Source organism: Ursus maritimus, unplaced genomic scaffold, assembly GCF_017311325.1.
Source record: "Ursus maritimus isolate PB19 unplaced genomic scaffold, ASM1731132v1 scaffold_9, whole genome shotgun sequence".
NCBI lineage: Eukaryota > Metazoa > Chordata > Mammalia > Carnivora > Ursidae > Ursus > Ursus maritimus.
In genome coordinates, this window is record NW_024427107.1 from 61,312,566 (window position 1) to 61,334,306 (window position 21,741).

General features: G+C 41.3%; 1 protein-coding gene across 3 annotated transcripts in view; it reads left to right on the plus strand.

Annotated features, from left to right (window-relative positions):
* Window positions 1–4,926: 4,926 nt before the first annotated feature.
* DEPTOR (DEP domain containing MTOR interacting protein) overlaps window positions 4,927–21,741 on the plus strand; it is a 136,262-nt gene continuing 119,447 nt past the window's right edge. For 2 of the 3 annotated variants that reach the window (XM_040625796.1, XM_040625797.1), the window contains exon 1: window positions 4,927–5,184. In XM_040625796.1, coding sequence (XP_040481730.1) covers window positions 5,063–5,184 — 122 coding nt within the window. In that variant the 5' untranslated portion in view covers window positions 4,927–5,062. The remainder of the gene's footprint in view (window positions 5,185–21,741) is intronic. The other variant, XM_040625795.1, reaches the window with a different exon arrangement.

Genomic DNA, 21,741 nt, shown 5'->3' on the forward strand with positions numbered 1-21,741 from the left:
TGCTTCTTCCTCTCCCACTCCCCCTGCTTGTGTTCCCTCTCTTGCTGGCTGTCTCTATCTCTGTCAAATAAATAAATAAAATCTTAAAAAAAAAAAAAAGACTTTGAGAGAGAGAGTGAGCGAGAGAGCACAAGCAGGGGTGAGAGGGAGAAGCAGGCCCTCTGCTGAGCAGGGAGCCCAACTGGGGGCTCCATCCCAGGACCCCGGGAACATGACCTGAGCCAAAGGCAGATGTTTAACAGACTGAGCCACTCAGGTGCCCCGAGATGAATAATTTTAGAATAACAGAAGATAACAGTTTATCTAATTTTGCTATCTTTTCTTTTTTATATTTGGCATTCTAAAATTTGGCTAAATAATATATTTCTATACAAACACACATAGAACCACCACACATGCAATCACTAACGAGTGCAGACTACAAAAGGTGTGCTGTACTCATAGAGTGTTTACTACACAAATGACAAATGAAACAATTCTATCTAATGATGAAACTTTCTTGGTAAAGTTCTGAGCAAAGTACAATTTTTTTCTCAATGTACATAATACTTGAATTCCTGGACAAGTCAGAATTCTATTAAAATTGTGCAAAAAATATCTTGTGTTTCTATGTAAAACCAAATTGGGTTCTAAGCTCAGATAACAGCAAACAGGTTTTTCATCTGCAAGAATATCCCACAGGACCTAGGAAAGACATTCAGGATTTAGGACAATTCTTTATGAGGTCGCTGTCCCAGGAAAATGAGAATAGCTAGCATCCCTAGGCCTGCTCACTAAAAGCCAGCAGCACTCCTAATAGGGTGACAAACCACAACCCCCACCTAAATTTTCCAAAAAACGCCTTCTTGGGGGTGGTACTCCTGTAGGAGACCCACTATCATTTAGGGTTATTTCAAAATCAACCACTAGGTGGCAGTATATACCAAAGTATTGAGTGTTTTTGACGCCCTTAACTGCATTGTTCTTGGGAGGTGAGCAGGACTGGACCTCACATTTATCTGTAATGTTTGATTTCTGTCATTACAAAAAAAGATGAACACGTGTCAAACACGACAAAAATATTTAAAATGGATGTGAATGATGACACATGAACATTTTATTTTTCCCTCTTTGTATCTATTTTTCCCTTCTTAAAGGATCTATCAACAGAAATATCTAGACAGGCTAATACCAACCCATCCATTTGCTTCTATTCACAGAAAGAGACTCAAAATCGTGGCAGCTGAGGAATAGAGACTTCCATTAATGGTTAAAAGCAACGTAAACCTTCTGATATCACGAGACGCACAGGAAACAAAACCACAGCCCTTGAGGGAGTGCAAGAGGACAGCACAGAGAAGGCAGGGTTTGAATTCATCTTTAAGAGCAGGTGGAAACGATAATGGTGTAGACGAAGAAGCAACAGCAACACCCATAGCTACCTGTTATTAAGCTTCAGAGTTGACAATATTCTTTGACACATTTTATTCAAGTTCATCTTCTCACATTGTTGCTTACCCTTAACCAGTACTAAAAATGCTGTCTGCCAACTGGTGACCTCTTCCTGTATTGAGAGACATTGAGACATTGAGAGAAATGCGTATAACACTTGGCCGATCTGCTGTCTGTTGACAACAACAACAAATTCAGCTGTGTTTTGTACATTTAAAAATTTTATTTCTATTGTATTTTACCAAAATGTCAAACTTCAACGGATTGAAAACACACACGTGCACATGCACGCACCCGCATGCACAAACACACCTGGTCCTCATCTACTAAAAGTTTGAGAAGCGCTGGCTCCAAGCACCGAAACAGCCAGCATGAAGCAGGTGAGCAGGGCAAGCTGGAAGAAACGGCTAAATTTAATAGTTCCCACCTGTAACAAGTGTGCTCATTAAATTTTATTTAGTTCTCCCCAAACCCCAATGGGATTAGTAGTATGATCTTGACTTTACAGAAGAGGGCAAAAATTAGAGAGGATAATGAACCTGCCCCAATGGAACCGGGAATCAAACCGGGGTCTGTTGGAATTTTCAGCCCTTCTCAGATCTTCACACGTGGTTTAATCACGATGTCAGTGGCCAGCCTTCTTCCAGCAACACCTATAGATCACAGATTATTCTGGGAGGGTTGCTCTCAAGCTCACAGACTCAGCGTGAGTGCTCACATGTCCTCCGAAGTCAGACTAAATTCGGAAAAAGGATCTGTCTTCTAACCCAGTGGAGCATGGTGTGTCTCGTATGTCAAAAGAAAGGTTGAAATGATGACAGCAAAGATAGCAAACCAGTTCCCACTTCCCATTCCCATGGACACACATGGAAAACCTTCCTCATTGAGCAGGAGAAATAAATTCTACTCTTTCTCACTGGAGCAGTACAAGGTGTTTTCCTGACTTGAATTTTTTTTTTCCCCTTATGTCAAGGTGCTTTTTTAAATCATAAACTTTCATGATAAAAGTTTTTATTATAATTTTTAATCATAAGCTATTAAACAAGAAAGTATTTTGCAAAAAATAAATTCTTGTAATTTTTACTTTTCGGATAAAGTTGCCTAAATGTAAATGAAAACACAACTAGATTTAAAAGAAGAAAAAGTAAAACACAATCAATAGTGATGATTTACAATATGTAGCCACAACTTTTGGATAAAACAGGGTTGAACAATGGATAGTTAGAAATGTGTAATAACTTAATTTTTTTCATTCTGCACTTTCAAAAAGCTTAAAATAATTAAATAAAAGACAGATTTGGGGGGGCCAGGTTTGCACTTCTCCTTCCTTCATTTCCAAGGCCTACTAACAATTAAAAAACCAATTAGAGATAACTTGAGAAAAGGTGTTTTGCCTTGCAACAAAAACTTCTGGAAAGTATCTGACAAGAATTTCTTCTCTTTCCTCTCTTCCTTCCTCCTCTTCCTCCTCTAAGTCTTATTAAAAGCAGTAAAGATATTAAAGAGAACAGCTTTTGAACACATCATATACATGAAAACTATGTAATGTTATTAAGCCACACAACATCCCCTAAAAGGTAGGAATTATTATTCCTATCAGGAAATTGAGGCCCAGAGAAGATGAGTCACTAGCATAAAGTTGCCAAGTTAGTAAATGACAGAATCAGGATAGAAACTCCATGTTTGAGTGTGAAGCCCATGTAAACTCTTGATATTCTATGTTACAGGATTAAAACATGAGTGACAGCCAGCTGTTAAACTCATTAATTCTAAGACCTCTACTTCTGTTCAATTATTTTTATACTTTATGCAGAACGAAGCTCTTAGGATCACATTCACTTGGCACTATGTCTCCCTTGCTCTACATTTTTGCCATAGGTTTATTTTAAAAGTTAAGAAAGTTAGATAATTTCTTTTGGTGAAGAAATTGCCTAGTATCTACGGTTGAATTCACAAGGGAGTTGGACAATTGTTCTCTTTCTGGAGTATGGTTGAGCATAACCTTGAGAGTCTACAGATCCAGGGTCCCAGGGCTGCTTAACTGACCTTCCAGGTGTGAAATTTAGGCAAATCACTTCATCTTTCCATGCTTAAGCTTTTCCACTTGTAAGTTGAGAACAATACCCAACTCTCAGGGTTTTTGTGAGGGTAAATAATATAAACAAAGTGCTTAGCACAATGGAAAGCACAGAATAAATGCTCAATGAATTATTTTCAATTTTAAGTTATTTAATGATCTTGTAGAATGTTGGAAAAGGCTACAGTGATCTCTTTTAAAATAAATGACAAGAAAACAGAATAAAATACAATAAACCTGAAGGATAGTGGGTATAAAGACTTTTGAATAGCAGAATTGACATAAAACATACAAAGAAGATAATTTGCTTTTCAATAGCCCTCTCATTTTCATTTTTATTCTGTACACTTACGACAAATCTGCAATTGAAAGATTGTCTTTCCATATAGTATTCACTAAAAAAAATTTCACATTTACTTGTAAAGGTGCAGAGACTTGTATATACGCAAAAATTGTAAAAAAGTCATAAAATGACGTTGCATAAAACGTCAACACAGATATCCCTTTACTATAATGACCTCTGCTATTAGCATTACTTTGTTTTCCTGTAGACCAGACTCCGACCCTGGATGAGACAATAACAGAACATTTATTTGCTATTAGTGAAAGTTCCTCCCATCGTCCTGGTTAAGTCGACAATACCATTATATCCCCGTTTTAAGAAGCAGTCTTTTAAGAACACAACTCTGAAGCCAGAATGTCCTGGGTTTGATTCTTCTTGCATTTATTACGCGCTTGCCTTGGACAAGTTAACCCATCTGTCTGAGCCTGCTTCCTGATGTAAAAGGAGGGCAATACCCATTTTATGATTTGTTGCAATAAAGAAGGTAACTACCTGAAGCATTTAATGCAGATGTCAACAAGTGGTAGCCCCGGTTATTTTTATTTTGTAAAGGAAGAAACTGAGGATTCAGCACATTTTGGTAAGAAATTATAGGTGGGAGCTGGATCTAAGGTCTGATTCCCAGACCAGCGTTCTTTATTGATTACACTATAAGGTAAGTAAGCTGTCTTTGGTGAAGGGGATTGGGACGAGAAAAAAGCCTAATTTCATCAACCCCCGCAGTGACGTGTCATCCCTACATCCTTCATTGTTCACTATTTAGGTATTCTGTTATTTTTACTCTGGCAATTTGGAGCATAGACAGTATAATAAAAATACCTTCACACTTCTCTAGTAACCTCCTGGCCTGTCCTCAAGGTCCCACAGCATGAGCTCTGTGGGTAACGACGAGAGAGGTCACCTACCTAACCTCCACCAGCGTGCACACCGCAGAGCCGGCGCCCCGCCCAGATGTTTATATTTTCCTCCCCTGGCCCCGCCCCCCGACCACGCGGGGCTCCAGCCGCCGCCCCAAGCTGGAGTTCCTGGAGCGGACTTGCCTAGCGCCTCAGCCTACCCACAGGGATTCCCTCTCCAGCCAATCGCGTCTGAGCAACGGGACTGCCCCTAACAAAGATGGCGGGGGAGGCCTCCGTGGGGGCAGGCTGATTTAACACCCAAACCCACGGCGGCTAGGGAAGACAGTGGTAGCGGCGCGGCGCGGCCCGACCATGGAGGAGGGCGGCAGCGGTGGCAGCGGTGGCAGCGACAGCAGCACCAGCGGGAGTGGTGGGGCGCAGCAAAGGGAGCTGGAGCGCATGGCTGAGGTCCTGGTCACCGGGGAGCAGCTACGGTAAGGCGTGGGGCAGTGCCGGTGGGCGCACGGTGGCACTGCCAGCTTGTGCCCGCAGCAGCCCCGCGCGCACACGCGCGTGGCTCGTGCTTTGAGACTCGCGCGGGGCTCCGGGACCGCTGCGGGCGTGTGGACGGTCGGCGTGGCGCCTCTGCCTAGCGGCTGCTGCTGACCACCCTGCGACTCCGCACTGGCGCGGGGCTCCGAGGCGGACGCGCGCAAGCCGGTGGTGCGCGCTGCGCCCCGGCCCCGCCGCTGCAGCCCTGCGCCCCGCAGACGCGCCGCCACCCGCCGCGCGCTCCCTCTTCCGGGCACCGTGCGCTGCCAGGCCTGCTGGCTGCCAGGCGACCCCTAATGCGTCCAGAGAGCGAGAGGGTGGGTGTGCAGCCCTATGCCGCCTCCAGCCCCAGCTTCTTGACTTCTAGATGAAAGGGCCAACCCCACGATTGACTTGAGGTTTTTCTTTTTACTGGCAAGTCCTGCTTCACTCCTCTGACCCTTAGCGTTTTCATCTGTAAAATGAGGCTGACACGCCGGGACTCCCTTGACGGGGTGTTGTGGGGGCTAAACCCCAGGTTCTGAAAAAGTACGTATCGCTAAATTGGCACGTCCTCGTCAATCATCAGTCGCGTCCGCGAGGGGGCGTGGAGGCACCTTGTCCGGATGCCGTGCTGCTGTGCCAACTTCCCTAGCGCGCACATTTTGGAGAGCAAGAGTCCATCCGCCCTGGGCTGCTGCAAGAAATAGGAATTGACGGGTCTCACCGCACCTGGGACAGGCAGTGAACCCCAGATCCGCGCCCGCCCCCTACCATTCGCATCCCATCCTGGTCCTTCTTGGATTCATGTTTGAGTAATGTACTTTTATGGTCTGACCGGTTCTGCAGCTGCCCGTCGTGTGGTCATAAATCAGTTTGCCAGGGGGGGAAAAAATAACCCTGGGTCTGAAGTGTTTGAGCCACAACTTGCGTGCTGGTCCCTGGCCCAGCTGGCATGAGGCGCGCGCCTGTTCCTTCTAATGCTTGGCCTGAATCTCCAGGCTCATTTTGGTTTTTAAATGCTGTGTTTCAGGACCTGAAGGAGAGAGAATCTTTGCAAAGATCCCTGAATGTTTAGTAACCACCCGGCTTGCAGTAGTTAGATTGAGGAAGTAAATATTGGAAGTCAGAGTCTGTTGAGTTTAACTTTAAAAAGGCAAATTGCACACTTCAATCCCTCGGTGATTTTTAAATGTGTAGTTAAAATTAAAGGGAATAAAAGCTCATTTTTCCTTCATCAGGAGTATTTTCTAATTGAATAAAAATTAAAAGCTCTTCTGATTCAATCGGAAGCATTTGCTTTTTAATTTATTTGCTCCTCGTTACTGTATCATCTTTTTCGAAGCCCTCACTCCGGTACTTTTAATTTTTTTAAAAGATTTATTTATTTATTTTAAAGGGGGTGAAGGGAAGAGGGAGAGGGAGAGGGAGAGAAACTTAAACAGACTCCTCTCTGGAGGAGGGGTTTGCTCTCACCACCCCGAGATCACGACCTGAGCCAAAACCAAGAGTCAGACAATTAACCAACTGCACCACTCAGGTGCCCCTCATTTCTTTTAAAACAACAAATTGGATGGTGCCTATCCTTGTACAGGAAGCATTTTCTCCTTCAGGCGGTAGCTTAAATGGCCTTTCCTTGGGGATTTCCAGAGCACTTGTTACCCCCCTTCTTCCCTAACACCCCTATGTAGTAAAGTAGGTTTGAGGGCCATGCTTAGCTTGTTGGTAAGAAGAGAGAAGGCTCTCTTTCACTCAAGAGTCAGACCTGGGTTTGGATTTCTGCTTAGCCACTTTGTAGCCGATAGTCACCATTAAGTTGTTTTCAAGACTGACTTTTCCTCAGCGTGAATGTTGGGTTTGCTACTTACTAGCCTGGGACCTTGAACAAGTTACTTAACTAAGAATGCTGGGCAATAATGGAACCGATCTCATAGTGTCGTTAGGAGGATTAGATAAATTAGTGCTTAGAACAATGGCTGGTATATAGTAAGCACTGTGTCAGCATTAGCTATTATAGCTCTGTGATCTTGGACAAGTTAATTCACTTCTCTGAGCCTTTGTTTCCTCATCTGTAAAATGGAAATGAAGATAAGTACTTCATAGGGTTGTTGTGGGAATTTGCCCTTGAGCTTCTGTATTAATGAGCATTCAACAATGGTTGCTGGAATTAATCAGTATTATTGGTCTTTGTGCGTCACCACGTGTGACTTCCAGCCAAGAGAGATCTGGCAGGAAGGATTGGGTGGTGGTTAAGAACACAGGGTATAGAATCAGGCTGCCTGGGTTCTTATTCTGCCTCACCATTTAATAGTTCTGTGACTTCGGGGTCAATTTACTTCACTCTCTGGGCCTGTTTCCACATCTCTTGCAAGAATGTTGTGAGAATTAAATGAGATGCTCCACGTGATGGGCTTAGAAAATGTTCACTATTTAATTTTACTTTGGAAAATTGTAACCATTGCTTTTTAAAATCTCAACCATGTTAGCACTGTGTCTAGCACATAGTTATTACTCAATGAGTGTTTGAATGACGAGGGACGTGATTAAATATACTCCAGTATAGATGAAATATTCGGAGCTTAGGGATTTCAGTGGCTTCTTAATTACTGGAGGAACCTCTCATGAAGGGGTGGGAATGCAACCATCCTTGATGTCCCTGTCACGATGCGTCCTTACATCCTTAACTGCTTTCCCCCAGTCTGATGGGGGGGGGGCTTTGAGATGTGCAGGCCTCCTGCCTCTGACTGCTTCACATACAACTCCCTTTGTCCTCACTTGCTTTCCTACTGCTTTATTGGTCATCAGAGATAAGGCAAATGAAAGTGATAAGGAACTGGGGCACCAAGGATTGGGATTTGAAATTAAAAATTTGGCTTCCAGGACCAGCCCTGTGCATTTTATTTATTTCATGCTGTATATATATATATATGTTTATATATGTTATATATAAGCATATATGCTATATATATAATGCATATGCCATATATAAAAATTATATAACAAATAATATATGTTTATATAAATATATTTATTTAATGCTATATATTAAATGAAACACACATACGTACATATGTATGTATGTATTTTTAACCATATTCCCTTGGTCAGGTCAACCACTCGGCCTCAGTACTCTTACCTGCAGAATGGGAATTAATAATATCCTTCCACATAAGATTTGTGATGTTGGATCAAATGGACTAGAATATGGGAGGGAACTTTGTTAAATAAACCATAAACCAAGATTAGTTATTGTTGCTATGATTATTATTATAAGCTCCAGCTGTGATATTGAGGGCTGGCTCCACAATCCTGACACTTAGAAGGGCAGTTAGTTGCATAAGGACATGAAATTAACTAGCAAACTTAGAAACATCTCCTCTTTCTTTTCCAGCCTGACTGCGGGGTCCTTTTCCTAACCTCTTCATTCTTTCTCTTTTTCATAAGAGATTTTACTTCCTTGCCCAATGTATCTTTATGGTTTTGCATCTTAAAAAAGCGATCGGATACCACTTTAAACCGACACGATGGCTGTAATAGAAGAGATAGATAGTAACAAGTGTTGACAAAGATGTGGAGAAGTTGGAACCTTTATATACAGCTGGTGGACAGGTGAAATGATGCAGCCACTTTGGACAACAGTCTGGCATTTCCTCAAAGATAAAGCATAGAGTTAACATATGAGCCAGCAGTTTTACTCCTAGGTATATTGTCAAAAGAAATGAAAATATATGTTCACATGAAAATTTATACACAAATGTTCACAGCAGCATTATTCATAATAGCTAAAAGCAACTCAAGTGTCCATCTGCTGATGGATGGGTAAACAACGTGGGGTGCATCCATGCAATGGAATATTATTTGGCGTAAAAAGGAACACAGTACCGATGCATGCTACAACATGGATGAACCTTGAAAATATGCTGAGTGACAGCGGACACAAAAGGCCACATATCATATAACTCCATTTATAGGAGATGACCAGAATAGGCAAATGTATCGAGACAGAAAGTGGCTGCCAGCAGCAGGAGGGAGAATGGGGGGTGAGTGCTAATGGGTATAGAGTTTCTTTTGGGGATGATGAAAGCATTATAAGCTTGTTTGTGGTTATGATTTCATAACTCTGGGGATATACTTAAAATCATCACATTATATTCATTAAATGGTTGAATTATGTGGTATGTGACTTACATCTCAACAAAACCATTACAAAAATGGATTTGGATGACACATTTTATTAGAGAGATAGAAGACAAAATATTGGAAGTTTTTAAATAAACTTTTGCCTTTTTGATTGGCCTAAGAATGCAGTGATATTTATCACTAACTCAATAACAATTTATTACCACACCAAATGGAACTGATATTTTACATATATATTTTTATAGTATTATTCTTGATACGGAACAGAAAAGGTGCCATGAATAGTTGAGAAAAATCTCAGAACATTCCTAATTTGAAGGCAATTAACCATATATAAATCAATAATGAATGGAGTTTCATATTATGAATTTTCAAATCATTTGTTATTTTTATGTGTTCTATGTATGTCTTTTATCTTGAAATTTGCCGTGCAGTCGTAACTATGACACTCTAATTAAGACACCCCAAATCCACGTTATGTTTCCTCCCTAGGATAATCCCAGAGATACTTACCAAGAAAGTGGTTAGTGATAGAGTGTTGAAGTAATGAAGCCAATAATATCACTGTTCTCTTTGTGTTGATGGTAGGCATGGTAATAATAACAATAAGGCTCACTTATATGGCATTTATTACCTGCCAAGGAGATGTATGCATGAGTGTATATACATGTGTATACATATACATGCCTTTAATATATGTACCTATATGTATATATACCTTTAATCTGTAGAGCAACTCCTTGTAAAAGATATGCTTATCACCCTCATTTTACAGATGAGAAAACCGAGGAACAGACATTTAGACTAACTGGCCATAGGTTATCCAGCCATAAAGTGGTAGAGCTCAAAGTCCCTGTGCTTAGGAAGGATACTAGACGACAATTTAATGGTGTCATCAACTAAGCAATTTAGAGGGACACAAAATGAGATGATAAGACAAATGTAAAATGGAATCCTTATACAAGACTTACCACATTCTAGTGTGACATCTTTTTGCAAACAAATAGTAGACAAATGATTTTTTTCCATTTTGTTGGGAAAAAATCCAATTTATTTCTGGAAGTGTTTATGTTTTGACAAGATAGAATGGTCACTTCCTCTACTAACTGTTAAACGGGGTCTTGCTTGCCATGTGGTTTTGAAAACTTAATTTGGACTCCACTCGTTCTGAATTTGTAATCATTTTAATGGGAAGAGAAATTGCAGTTCACAGTTTTGCCAGCTGTGGGGATGGAAGTGGAGTGGGGAGGAGAATTAAGAAGGTAATGAGGAATGCTTAATTAAGAGAGAAAACGTTCTAAGCCTTCCAGTTATGCTCATCTACCTAGAATAAATATGCTAATTACAAGAATCTCGTCCAATCACTAAAGCAGGTTCCCAACAAGCAATTTACTAGGCAATGAGTTTTAGCCAAATTGTAGGAAATTGTAGTTCTTTCAACTTGTTTGATGTATTTGCCTTTCTGCTATAACAGACTGCCTTTCCAGACTCTTACAGACTTGCTATTGCTTTTTTCATAAAAGCACGTTCAATAAATATTGAATTGCTTTCTTGAATTTGCTTTGCAAATGGTAATGCAGTATGCAGGTAAAAGGTAAGAATCAGCTTATGGAACCAAAAACCAAGCTACAGTAAAATAAGTATGAGATAAGGAATTTAGAGCATGCAGAAGAGAAAAAGGAGAAATAGTCCATTTCACTGCATTTTGAACTTAAGGAATTTTACATTTGGCATGGAAATTGTCTTAGGGGGTAGCCCCTATTGGAAGCCGTTAATATGGAAGCTTAGCTCTACTAGACACTCTGACTGAAGGGAATAGCAGGAAACCCCCACCCAGAAGCTACTACTGAAATCTAGAGATCCAAACAGAAGGAGAACACTTTTATTCTTCTAAACAGCAGAGCTATCCTGGAGTCAGGAAATTACCGCCTATTTGGATAAAGAAAAGGGGGTGTTTCTGTAGGAGATAGAGCCACTGCATTTGGAGTCAACGCAGAAAAGCCTAGTGTAGAGTGCTGAATCGCTTTTGAATCAGAGGCTCTTCCAACATACAGACTCTGTTCCTGGGAACATCTTTTCTGCTTCGCAAATGGGATGGGAGAGCAGGGGGCAGAACCCTGGTACAGAGCAGACCCTTGGTAATGACTCATTTCTTACCAGCAGAGAGCTTCGGAGGCACTTTGTCACTTGCAAAAAACATCATGCCAATAGAAGACGTTTAGTAAGCACTCCATAAATGACCGTGGAATTATTTTATACCCGTACGGACTTGCTCTCATGTAAATCTTTTTCTGAAATGACTGGGGTGTTAGTTGTAAGTGAATAATATATTTATGTTTTCTCAAAGGCCAGTGCTGACAGTTAAGTTATGGCTTCCATCTCTCAGAATCAATAAACCTGAAAATAAGATAAATACCTATCAAAAGAAAATATAAGGGGAAGGAAGATTGTTCTCCTCTCCTGTTGTTTCCAATATAATTTGTATTAGGAACTCACTTGCCTTTATTAAGTGGTGGCTCTTAAATGGTCAGTTCCTCTGAGCTCAGTGATTAGGAAAAGGCGGAGGAAACAATGATCAACCCTCTTACTATGTAGTAAGTCATCACACTTCTCTATGCTCCTCTCGTCCACCGAGGAGAGGTGGATTCTAGAACTGAGATCCTTATTCCAATATTTATCAGGCTTAACCATACTTGGAAGCTCATGTCAGTGACTGGTTTTTGTCATTATTATAGACTTGGGGGACAACAGTGGAGACAGCGTGGGGGCACAGGGCTTAGCCGGCCAGACGGCGTGCTTGCAAGCAGCTGTTCCTGGTGGCAGTGCCAGCAGGGGCTGTGGGATCTATTTTCATCAGGGTTGGCTGGGATGTCTCCATCCTGGAAGAGTTCAGAGAGAACACTGACTTATTTGGGTCTGCATTAAGAATCACATTTCTGTAGCTTTTACAATAATTTTGAGGTTGGATAGGAGAGATGAGATGAAGTGAGGGAAAACGCATCCGGGAGTGTGGGACAAGATGTTATTGCGTATCTGCAGTTAGCAGATGAACAGCTGTGGCTAGGGTGTGGCAAGAGGGGACAAATGCCAGGGCCTCCAGTTCAGGCAAGCCCGTGGCAGCTGCAGAGGAGGGAGGAGGAGGTAGTTAGCAGCTAGTGTCATCAGAGAAAGTCTCAAATCTGTCCACCCTTACCCCTCAGCTGCTAGTTATGGTCCTGGTGGTGGTGGTGGTGGTAGTTTGCTCATTTGTTTTAATGGTGATGACGCAGTCTCTCTGTGATACTTGTTCCTACTCATTTCTGATTCTGATATTTGCCCAGACATTGCTTTTACTGAGGCAAGCTGTGGCCCAGCACCCACCTAGGTCTTGGCCTGATATAGGTCATCCAGCTCTGAGAGGCCCTGCTTTGGGTGATGAAACTGTTACTGCTGTAGAGAGCTGAGCCGGGGGCATTGTGGGTACATCAGGCAGGAGTCAGAGGACCAGTCCTAGCACAGCAGCTCCTCTGATCTTGACTCAAGGTGGGAGAAACTGCTGAGCATTCTGATGAACACTGTCAATAAGAGGGAAAGCCTCCTTTCATGCTATCCTGTTTTCATTAGGGTTGGGTTAGTCGCTGCATTTTATTATGTGTGAAGCTTGGCCATTTTCTAACAAGCTGTGAAATTTGGGAAGAATACGCTGTGAGTGGTGGCTTGACAGAGCAAGGAGAATGGGGAAGGGGGTAGTGTAGAGATACATAATTATGTGCGGGTCTAAGAGCAACCATTATCTTAGTCTTCATAGAGGAATATATGAAAGTGCAAATTTACCAAGCAAGTATGTTAAGAAAGGATTGTTTTTTTTCACATTCAAGAGGAGTTTAGCACATATTTCTTTTGTGGATCCTGGGCTAGTTTGCTACTTACAGCGTGATCCTCTTATAAGCTTTGCCCACTATTTTCAGGCTCACACATTGACTGCAGCAAAGTATGAATTACTTGGATTGTAAAAGTAGTTCCTGCTTCCTTTCCTCTTCCCTAGGAGGAAAAGAGAATGGAATCAATTTGGATCTTCTTTTCATTGAGTTGTTTTTAAAATTCTATTTACTTTGTTACTCTCTAACTTTTCCATGAATGAAAGTGACTTTCACAGAATATATTCACGACAAAAAGCAAGAGGTTAGTCCCCGTGGTGATATGACTGTGTTTTGCATTGAGGCATGGAGTGCCCCTTATTTTATGTTCAGTTAAACTGGGATAAGGTCGATAAAACAAGGCTTTACCAAAGCTCCTACTTATTGTGCTATTTTCTTCTTAAGAACTGACAACAAAAAGCAGTTTTAGAGATGAGGTTTAAGGCAGTATGATCTAATGCATAACCATGATTCATTTTCCTTCGCATTTGTTAGAATTTATTTTGCTAACGCCTGGATTGTAGACTCTGGTCGTCAAACATAACAGCGCATGGAACCTAAGCCATTATGAGAGAGTATGAACAGACCTCGGTTGCCCTGATGAAGAGCACTTAACCTGCTGCTGTACTTACAAGAGCTAAAAGATATCGCAAAGTATTTTAAGGACACCCACATGTAAAGAACAAGAGCTTTTTCCTCCAACAGTTCATCATGAAACACTACAAACATACAGAAAAGTTTAAAGAATTTTACAGTGACTCCCCTTACATCTACCACTTAAGATTCCACAATTAACATTTTACCATGTTTGCTTTATCACATAATTATCTTTCTTTTTTTTTTTAAAGATTTTATTTATTTATTTGACAGAGAGAGACAGCCAGCGAGAGAGGGAACACAAGCAGGGGGAGTGGGAGAGGAAGAAGCAGGCTCCCAGTGGAGGAGCCTGATGCAGGGCTCGATCCCATAACGCCGGGATGACGCCCGAGCCGAAGGCAGACGCTTAACGACTGAGCCACCCAGGCGCCCCTATCACATAATTATCTTTCTATCTCTTCTTCTATCCAACTTATTATTCTTGGGTACTTTGGAGTAAGTTGCAGACAACAGTACACTTCCCCTAAAACTTTTAACGTGTGATTTTCTAATATTCACTATTCGTTTTCTGAGCAAATGAAGGCTGAAGAGAGAGAAATAGTTGGCTGCCATCAACCATCAGCAGAAGCCTTGAGCTTTGATGTTTTGGGACCATCTTAATTCACAGACTCACAAGATATTACAGCAAAGCAAAGCTCTTCACTGGTGGTCTTGGGCTTAGCTATCTGTAATACTGTGGAAAGGAAGATGGTATTCTCCTGCCTGCCTTGGGTCCCCTTGCGAAAAGGGGGATCACAGCTGTTGTACTTTGGAGAAGGGTTCACTGAGTGTTGAGGGGATAATAAGAGCAATATCCTGGGCTCAATGATGAGAAATCAGTGAAACATTTTTGAGCAGAGTACAATGTGATTAAACCAAAATTTTCAGAGAACAGACGTAGAGTTCAGAGCGGGGAGCTTATACAGAGAAGCAGAAAGTATCCGCAGAAAAGCCACAAGAAAGACACACCATAGGAAAGATTAAGAGACATTGGTCTACGTCTTGGACTCTATGGCTTTCAACATAATTTCCCCTGTAAACCTCCCCATCATGATGGTCAGCATCCAGATACTTTCTCCCTCATCTCCTACCCCTCATCATCTCTGATTTGCAATATATGTCTGGTGTTCAGGATTTTCTTGGTAATAGAAGTAAAATGGAACTCTCAACATACCACTGAAATGCAAGTGGTTCAGGGTCAAATTGTAAAGAATGATTTCTGTATCCCGTGGATTTTGATGACTTTCCAAGGAACACCTCCAACCAGAGAAAGCCAAAGCTGTATAAAAGCCATCTCTTCACTTAAACAAAGTCGTTCTAGGGATGATGAAGATGCAGACTTCTTGGAAAAGGCACAAAACATTTTTAACTTATGTGACTCAACTAAAAATCTTTCATGTCACATGTTCAATATATTTTGTCGATTTTCCCCCTCTGTTCTGCATAAATTGGAGATGGGAGCTACCTTTGATTATCAAGAAGGCAGGTTCTTCTGCACTGTTTGTATGGTTTAAGCTTGTATTTCGGTGTACATCGTGTTGACCTTACGATAGTGACTTTGGCATTGATTTCCTGCTGCATCTTACTGTAAAGATAATTAATAGGAACAAATCCAAATAAAAGTGGTTTTATTCTCAGATAATATAATATGAACGTAGCCTTTTATTCTTCAGAATGGTTGGCATGTGCACAAATGTAGCAAACCTCTGTACTCAAGTACAGATAAAGAACTGTGATATCAAATTGTGATTTTTCTTATGCCTGTGTGGACTACAAAAGAGAGCAGCTCCAGTTGAACCCATTGAGAAGCATCCATGCAATCTAAGAAGCTGGGCTTGGAGCCAACGCATTTGTCTACATGTTCGCCGTTTGCTGACTTTGCACTAATGAGGGCGTTAAGCCAAGAAGGGCCAGAGTCTGATTACTCAGGACTTCATTATAACTTGCGATTACCTCTTTCAAGCAAAAGTGTAGCAGTTAGGGGCAGAAATTCCTTACAAACCACTATTCTGACGCACCAGGATTTGTTGAGCCGTTTTGTTTATTATGGGACAGAATGATTTCATCATTTACGTGGTTAATTAACCAGAGGGAATCTCTTCAATTGTCTTCCTGTTAGCTCCATTTTGGGTGGTTATTTTGTTGCAAGATAATCTCATTTCCAAAAGGGGAACACTGAGGAGAGGAAGTTGGTTTGGCTATTTGTCAGCAGTTGTGGAAGAATGTTTACTCAGGGAGGAGCCTGAAAACTGAGAATTTGGGGGCTTGTCTGGACATTTCTGGTTGTTTTTTGTACCTCCACCATCTATATAATAAGATTTTCTGGCTGAAGCCAGGCCTCCAGAGGGTTCTTGGAAGAGTGGGAGTGACCTCTTTAGGGTCTTCTTTCCCCCCAATTCTTGCGATTGAGAACATCTTCCACAATCTATGACTCGTCTACTTTGTTGGTGCTCCTCTGTTGACCCTCTTGCCGATGCCAGAGAAAACTTCTAGTAGCCGAGACTCAGTGTGTTCTTCATGAGCTCCTAAATGTGTGGATGGGGGCAGGTGGGTGGGAGGAAGACTACCATCAGCACAGCAATCGTACTTATGGAGTCTAAGACTACATACACTTGGGGAGATCATTGCAATCTTTGGTGGTGGCTTATGTGAAAGGACATTTCATTACAAAATTTAGCCTAGCAGTCCTTAAAGGAATATCCACCTATAATGTGACAATTTGTTTTACTTTGTAGTAAAAAATGCTATTCATGATTGAGCATAGCAACAGTTATTTAGTTGCATTGTCTGGGGAGCCCTGGGATCTGGGCCTTCATGGGGATTATAGTACAACATGTAGCAAAGAGAACACTTATATAAAATTATACTGTAGTCTGTTCAGACACTTATTCAGGGTTATGTTGAAAAATTCAGGTAGGGCCCCCTGGGTAGGTCAGCATGGTTAAGCTGGTTGGTTAAGCATCCCATTCTAGATTTTGGCTCAGATCATGATCTCAGGGTCCTGGGATCGAGCCCCATGTTGGACTCCCTGCTCAGTGGTGAGCCTGCTTATCTCCCTCTCCCTCTGCCCCTCCTCCCCCTGAAATAAATAAATCTTAAAAACAAATTCAGTTAGTCACTTAAAACCACATATGCAGGAAGGCAGACATTTTATAGTATTAGGTCCTGAGTCCTTGACAATTCTATCTTATCTATATGACCTCGCATGCCTCCCATGGCAGAAGGATGTGTTTCTCATAGGAGCAGGTGTTTTCTTTTCCAAGAGTCCCCGTGTCCAAGTTTGATAATTCTCCTGAAGAAGAGGTCAGAGTGATTGATTGCAGGCCTGTCTTCCCTTCCCCTTCAGACTTTTAGGAATGGGAGGTGTCAGCAAAAGATGATACCTTCTAGAGGGAAAGTCCAACTGTCATTGCCAGACTTCTTCCAGTGACGTAAGAGCATGGCTGCCCCTCTTGCTTTGAGTCTTCCCGTGCGTATCTTACAGACTTCCATCAAGGCCTTTCTGGTTTTGTCCCTCTTATGTGAGCGGGGTGAAGGTGAATACCATGTTTCATGGTGCGGATCAAGGAACACTTTTACTGGGGACCCATAAATGGAAAGGGTCAGCAGGAAAGGACATGGTCCTCCATTCCTCGTTATCCTACCAAAAGTTGGGCATGAGCAAGAAGCTGCCTGACGCGCAGTGTGTTTCTATGCCATAGGATGGACCCTATCCCCGTGCTCCTTGACTTTCCTATATTGTGAACTCAGGCACCAAGAAGTCCAAGCTGGGAAACAGCAGGTGCACAGCACCTGGAGACCTTGGGGGGCTTGTTTGAAGTTGCAGCCAAGAAGGGAGGCCACCAATCCTAGAGGAAGCTGGGTTTGGGTACACCCACTCCTGCTGGGGAAAGACCAGGCTCCCAGTCTCAGCCCGCTCACTGCCTGGCAAATCAACCTGGGCCTCTGAGGTCACATCCATACATCTTGCGTATCCCTCCACGGGTGACAGATCTGCACTCTTCGCGGTGAGGTACGGGGCCTTATTTATTCTTAGGTCCAGAGCTTCGATGGCTAAAGTCCAGGAAGAGGCATAGCATGTTTTAATGCTACAAGGGCATTTTGACTTACTCTGAAGTTTGAAAACCAGGACTTTAAATGTTAACTTTATTTTATAAGGTAAAGGTTTAGGGTGTTCAGTTCAAAGGTGAAACTAGGTTATATCTTCTAACCTCTGACTCTTTTTAATTGCTCAGCCCTGAGCTTCCACCTGTTTTCCTTCTGCCAAGGTAGATGGATAAATCATCCCTGGACAGTAGAGTCTAAGTTTTATTACTTGATATTACAATGATATTCATTGGTTTGGTGTTATTCTGATTTTCTTTTAGCCTTCTCAATAAATAATAACAGTAATTACAATAATAACCAGTCTTTATTGAACTCTACTGTGTGCCAAATAGTGTGGTAAGCTTTTCTTATGAATTGTATCATTTAATCCTTGAGTAGGTGTCATTAGTCCCATGTTAGAGATGGAGGCACAAAGGCTTAGGAAAAGTAAGAAACTTGTCCAGGGTCACAAGACCAGCCAAATGGAAGAACTGGGCTTTACAACACCCCAGTGCTCCATCGAAAGCCATGCTCCTAGAGTTTACAGGTGGAGGACCCAGCTAGCCTCAGCCCTAATCCATTGGAGCCTGGAAGTCAGAGGCAGAGAATGCCCCAGCTGTTGTGGCTGTGGAACCTGGACCTTTGAAATTTGACTTGCCTCAGAATATTTGTGTCTGTATCGAGTAAAAATTAAATTTTCATACATAATAAGAATTATATCAACTACAGACATGAAAATGATGAATAGCAACGTTAGTACCTTTAAAAATTAATGAAGGAATATTTAAAGGTACAAAAAGCCTGACTTAGTTCTGTGAATAATTAACTAATTTACTCTACACCGTGTGCCTAATTACCAGAAGCATACTGAGGAAATATGTCGGGTTGACTTTTGTGTGTTTTATCCCAAGATAATAGTAAAGATGCTTCACCTATGGATTGTTTATTAACCAGAGATAGAAGTTCTGAAATATGAATTCAGCTGGTCATATTTTAGGCTGTAGAAGGAAACTTATTTATTGCTACTTTTCTGTGGCATGAAACTCTAGGAAAATGTGCATCCCCAAGCTTATGTTTTACACATAAGGAATAGTCACTGGAATCTCATGCAAGAAACATTTTTAAATGTTCCAAATATTATTTGGTACTTTGTAGATTAAGAGCTTTTCAAGGTATTGCTCAATTTCTGCTTAGAGCTAAAATTAATTTTTACTTAGTTAACTATAGATCCTTACTTTAGACCCTAATATAGAGCCTTTGAGTCATTGTTTTCAGAGCAAAAGTTGAAATAGCAAAAACAACAACAGCAACAAAAAACCCTGGACATTTAGTCCAGGCCCCCTTGCTTCATTTGTAGGAATGGATAAGACAATAATTTTATGAGTGTAACTGATCTTTTCATACTAGACCTTGAGATTTGGTGGAAAATGGGTCCCATAGTTTAGGTGTTGATTTTCGAATTAGAAGGAAGTAGAACTCTAAGGGTTGGGCAATCTTGGATTCAAGACAATAAGTATAAAGACTTTCTATGATATCAGGGGATATGCAGGCATAATGCTAGAATTTTCAAGTAACCTGAGACAAGACTTGCTTTAGCTGAAGAGGGGATAAGGAATATTTAAAGGGGGTTATGCAGTCCTGACCTGGGTTCTTGGATAAATGGACTATCTCAGGAGATCCTGAGCTTTAAGTAAGCACTCTTATTGACTAAATCAATTTAAAGTTCTGTTTCCTTTTCTATAAAATGGGAAGAAAAATAGGGTCTGAGATGCCTGAGTGGCTCAGTCGGTTAAGCGTCTGCATTCAGCTCAGGTCATGATTCCAGGGTCCTGGGATCCAGTCCCATCTTGGGCTCCTTGCTCAGCAGGGAGTCTGCTTCTCCCTCTGCCTGCCGTTCCCCCTGCTTGTGTGCTCTCTGTCTCTCTCTCTGAAAAATAGGTAGGTAGATAGATAAATAAATAAATCTTCAAAAAAAGAAAAATAGGGTCCCTTAGGTAACATGCATGTAGAGTTCTTAGAATAAGGCCCAGCACGTAAGGAGCAATCATTGGTAGTTGTTATTGCTGTGAGTAATAGTAACCACATCAGCATGGCTCAGAGTCAACATTCTGGAAGCACGTTTTCTTTGATTATGAAATAGGAGTGTACACATTTTTTCATGATGTTGAAAACATGAATTTTTAAATGATGTATTTTAATCAATCATGTATATTGGGAATAAGCAAAACTATGGCTGGTGGGCCGTGTCTGGCCCAGTGCCTGTTTTTGGACCATAGCCATGTCCTTTCATCTATGTATTGTCTATGGCTACTTTGGTGCCACAACAACAGAGTTAAATAATTACAAATGAGACCGTATGGTCTCCAAAGCCAAAAATCTTCGTTATCTGGTCTTTATAGAACAAATTTGCTAACCCTTAATATAAATCGAAGAGAGAAAAATGTGTATGTCTATGTGTGTGTGTGTGTGTGTGTGTGTGTGTGTGTGTGTGTGTGTGTTGTGCATGGTTGTATTAAGGGACACCTACCAGAAGCGGATGACGTTCTTCCAAATGAGAGATGAGTATTTTGCAAATTTGTAAATTGATTTTAAGGAGCTTTGGTGTTTATTACTTTTGTTTACATTTTAATAGACTTATATTTTATAGTAGGAAACTAAGTTTAGAAACATTCTGGTATTTTGATCAGGGATAAAGACTTGATTAGCCATAAAGGGTCCTAAACTATTTGTTTTCTAATTATTTTGTCCCATCATGGACGCCTCACACCTGTTGCCCTGACGCAGAATATGACATTACAACATGATGCAGCTGTAGACTAATGGTTGTTCTCTGTGCAGTTTTGCTAGAAGCCCATATTCCTTCTGCTAAAAGCCATTTCAAGAGTACGTGTTGCTATTTTAACCAAATGTGAAATGCTGGCTTTATTTTCTCCCCTCTTTTTTCTTTTTTTTAAATCTTCACCCCGCCCTCTGTCAGATACTATAGATTTCCAAATAGCATTGTAGGTATAAAGTCCTATTATTCTTTAATTCCTCCTTATCCTGCGATATAATGCTTTCTTCACTTTATCACACGTTGAGTAGCTCCTTGTTTGTGTTTGTGCCTTCAGCCTTGTTCATGTCATCAGAAATCTGTTATTACTTAGCTGAGTGGCACTCTAGCCACTTCCCTGGAAGTCTCTTCCCACCTCTGTTAATTCTTGCTCTTGCTCTCAGGACCTCATCTAGGAACTGAATGAGGCCCAAAGAAGGAGTGACCTACTCTTTTCATTCATTTCCATGTCTTCTTCCAATGAGAGAAGTTGTTTATCAGATGGACAAGGAACACCACATGACCCATTCAAACACTTCACATAGCCCTGTAGCAGTTAATGCTTTCTTTAAGTCTGTGCACAGTTCTGTATGTGTTCAAACTGTTAGTTGAGAATCTCGGTTCAATGCATATTTGGTCATTGGCAATTGGAATGGCTTTTGCTTTGTAAGACCTTTTTTTTTTTTTTAAAATAAATCACAAATCTGTTACGAAACAACCATAATTTGTATGCAGTGAATCAGTATATGGCTCCGAGAAACTCGCTAGCCTGTTTCAAGAGCTTGCAGTCTTCATCATCTGTAAGTTCTTGGAAGTCTCTGGGAATCTCCTGCCTATCTAATTTGAAATGCTTCTGTCGGTCTCCTGATTCCTCAATGGGACTCTAGAGCAGATTCCCAGAGGTACACAGTTCCTGTGTTTTCTAAGCTTCTTCAACCTTCTCTTGAATT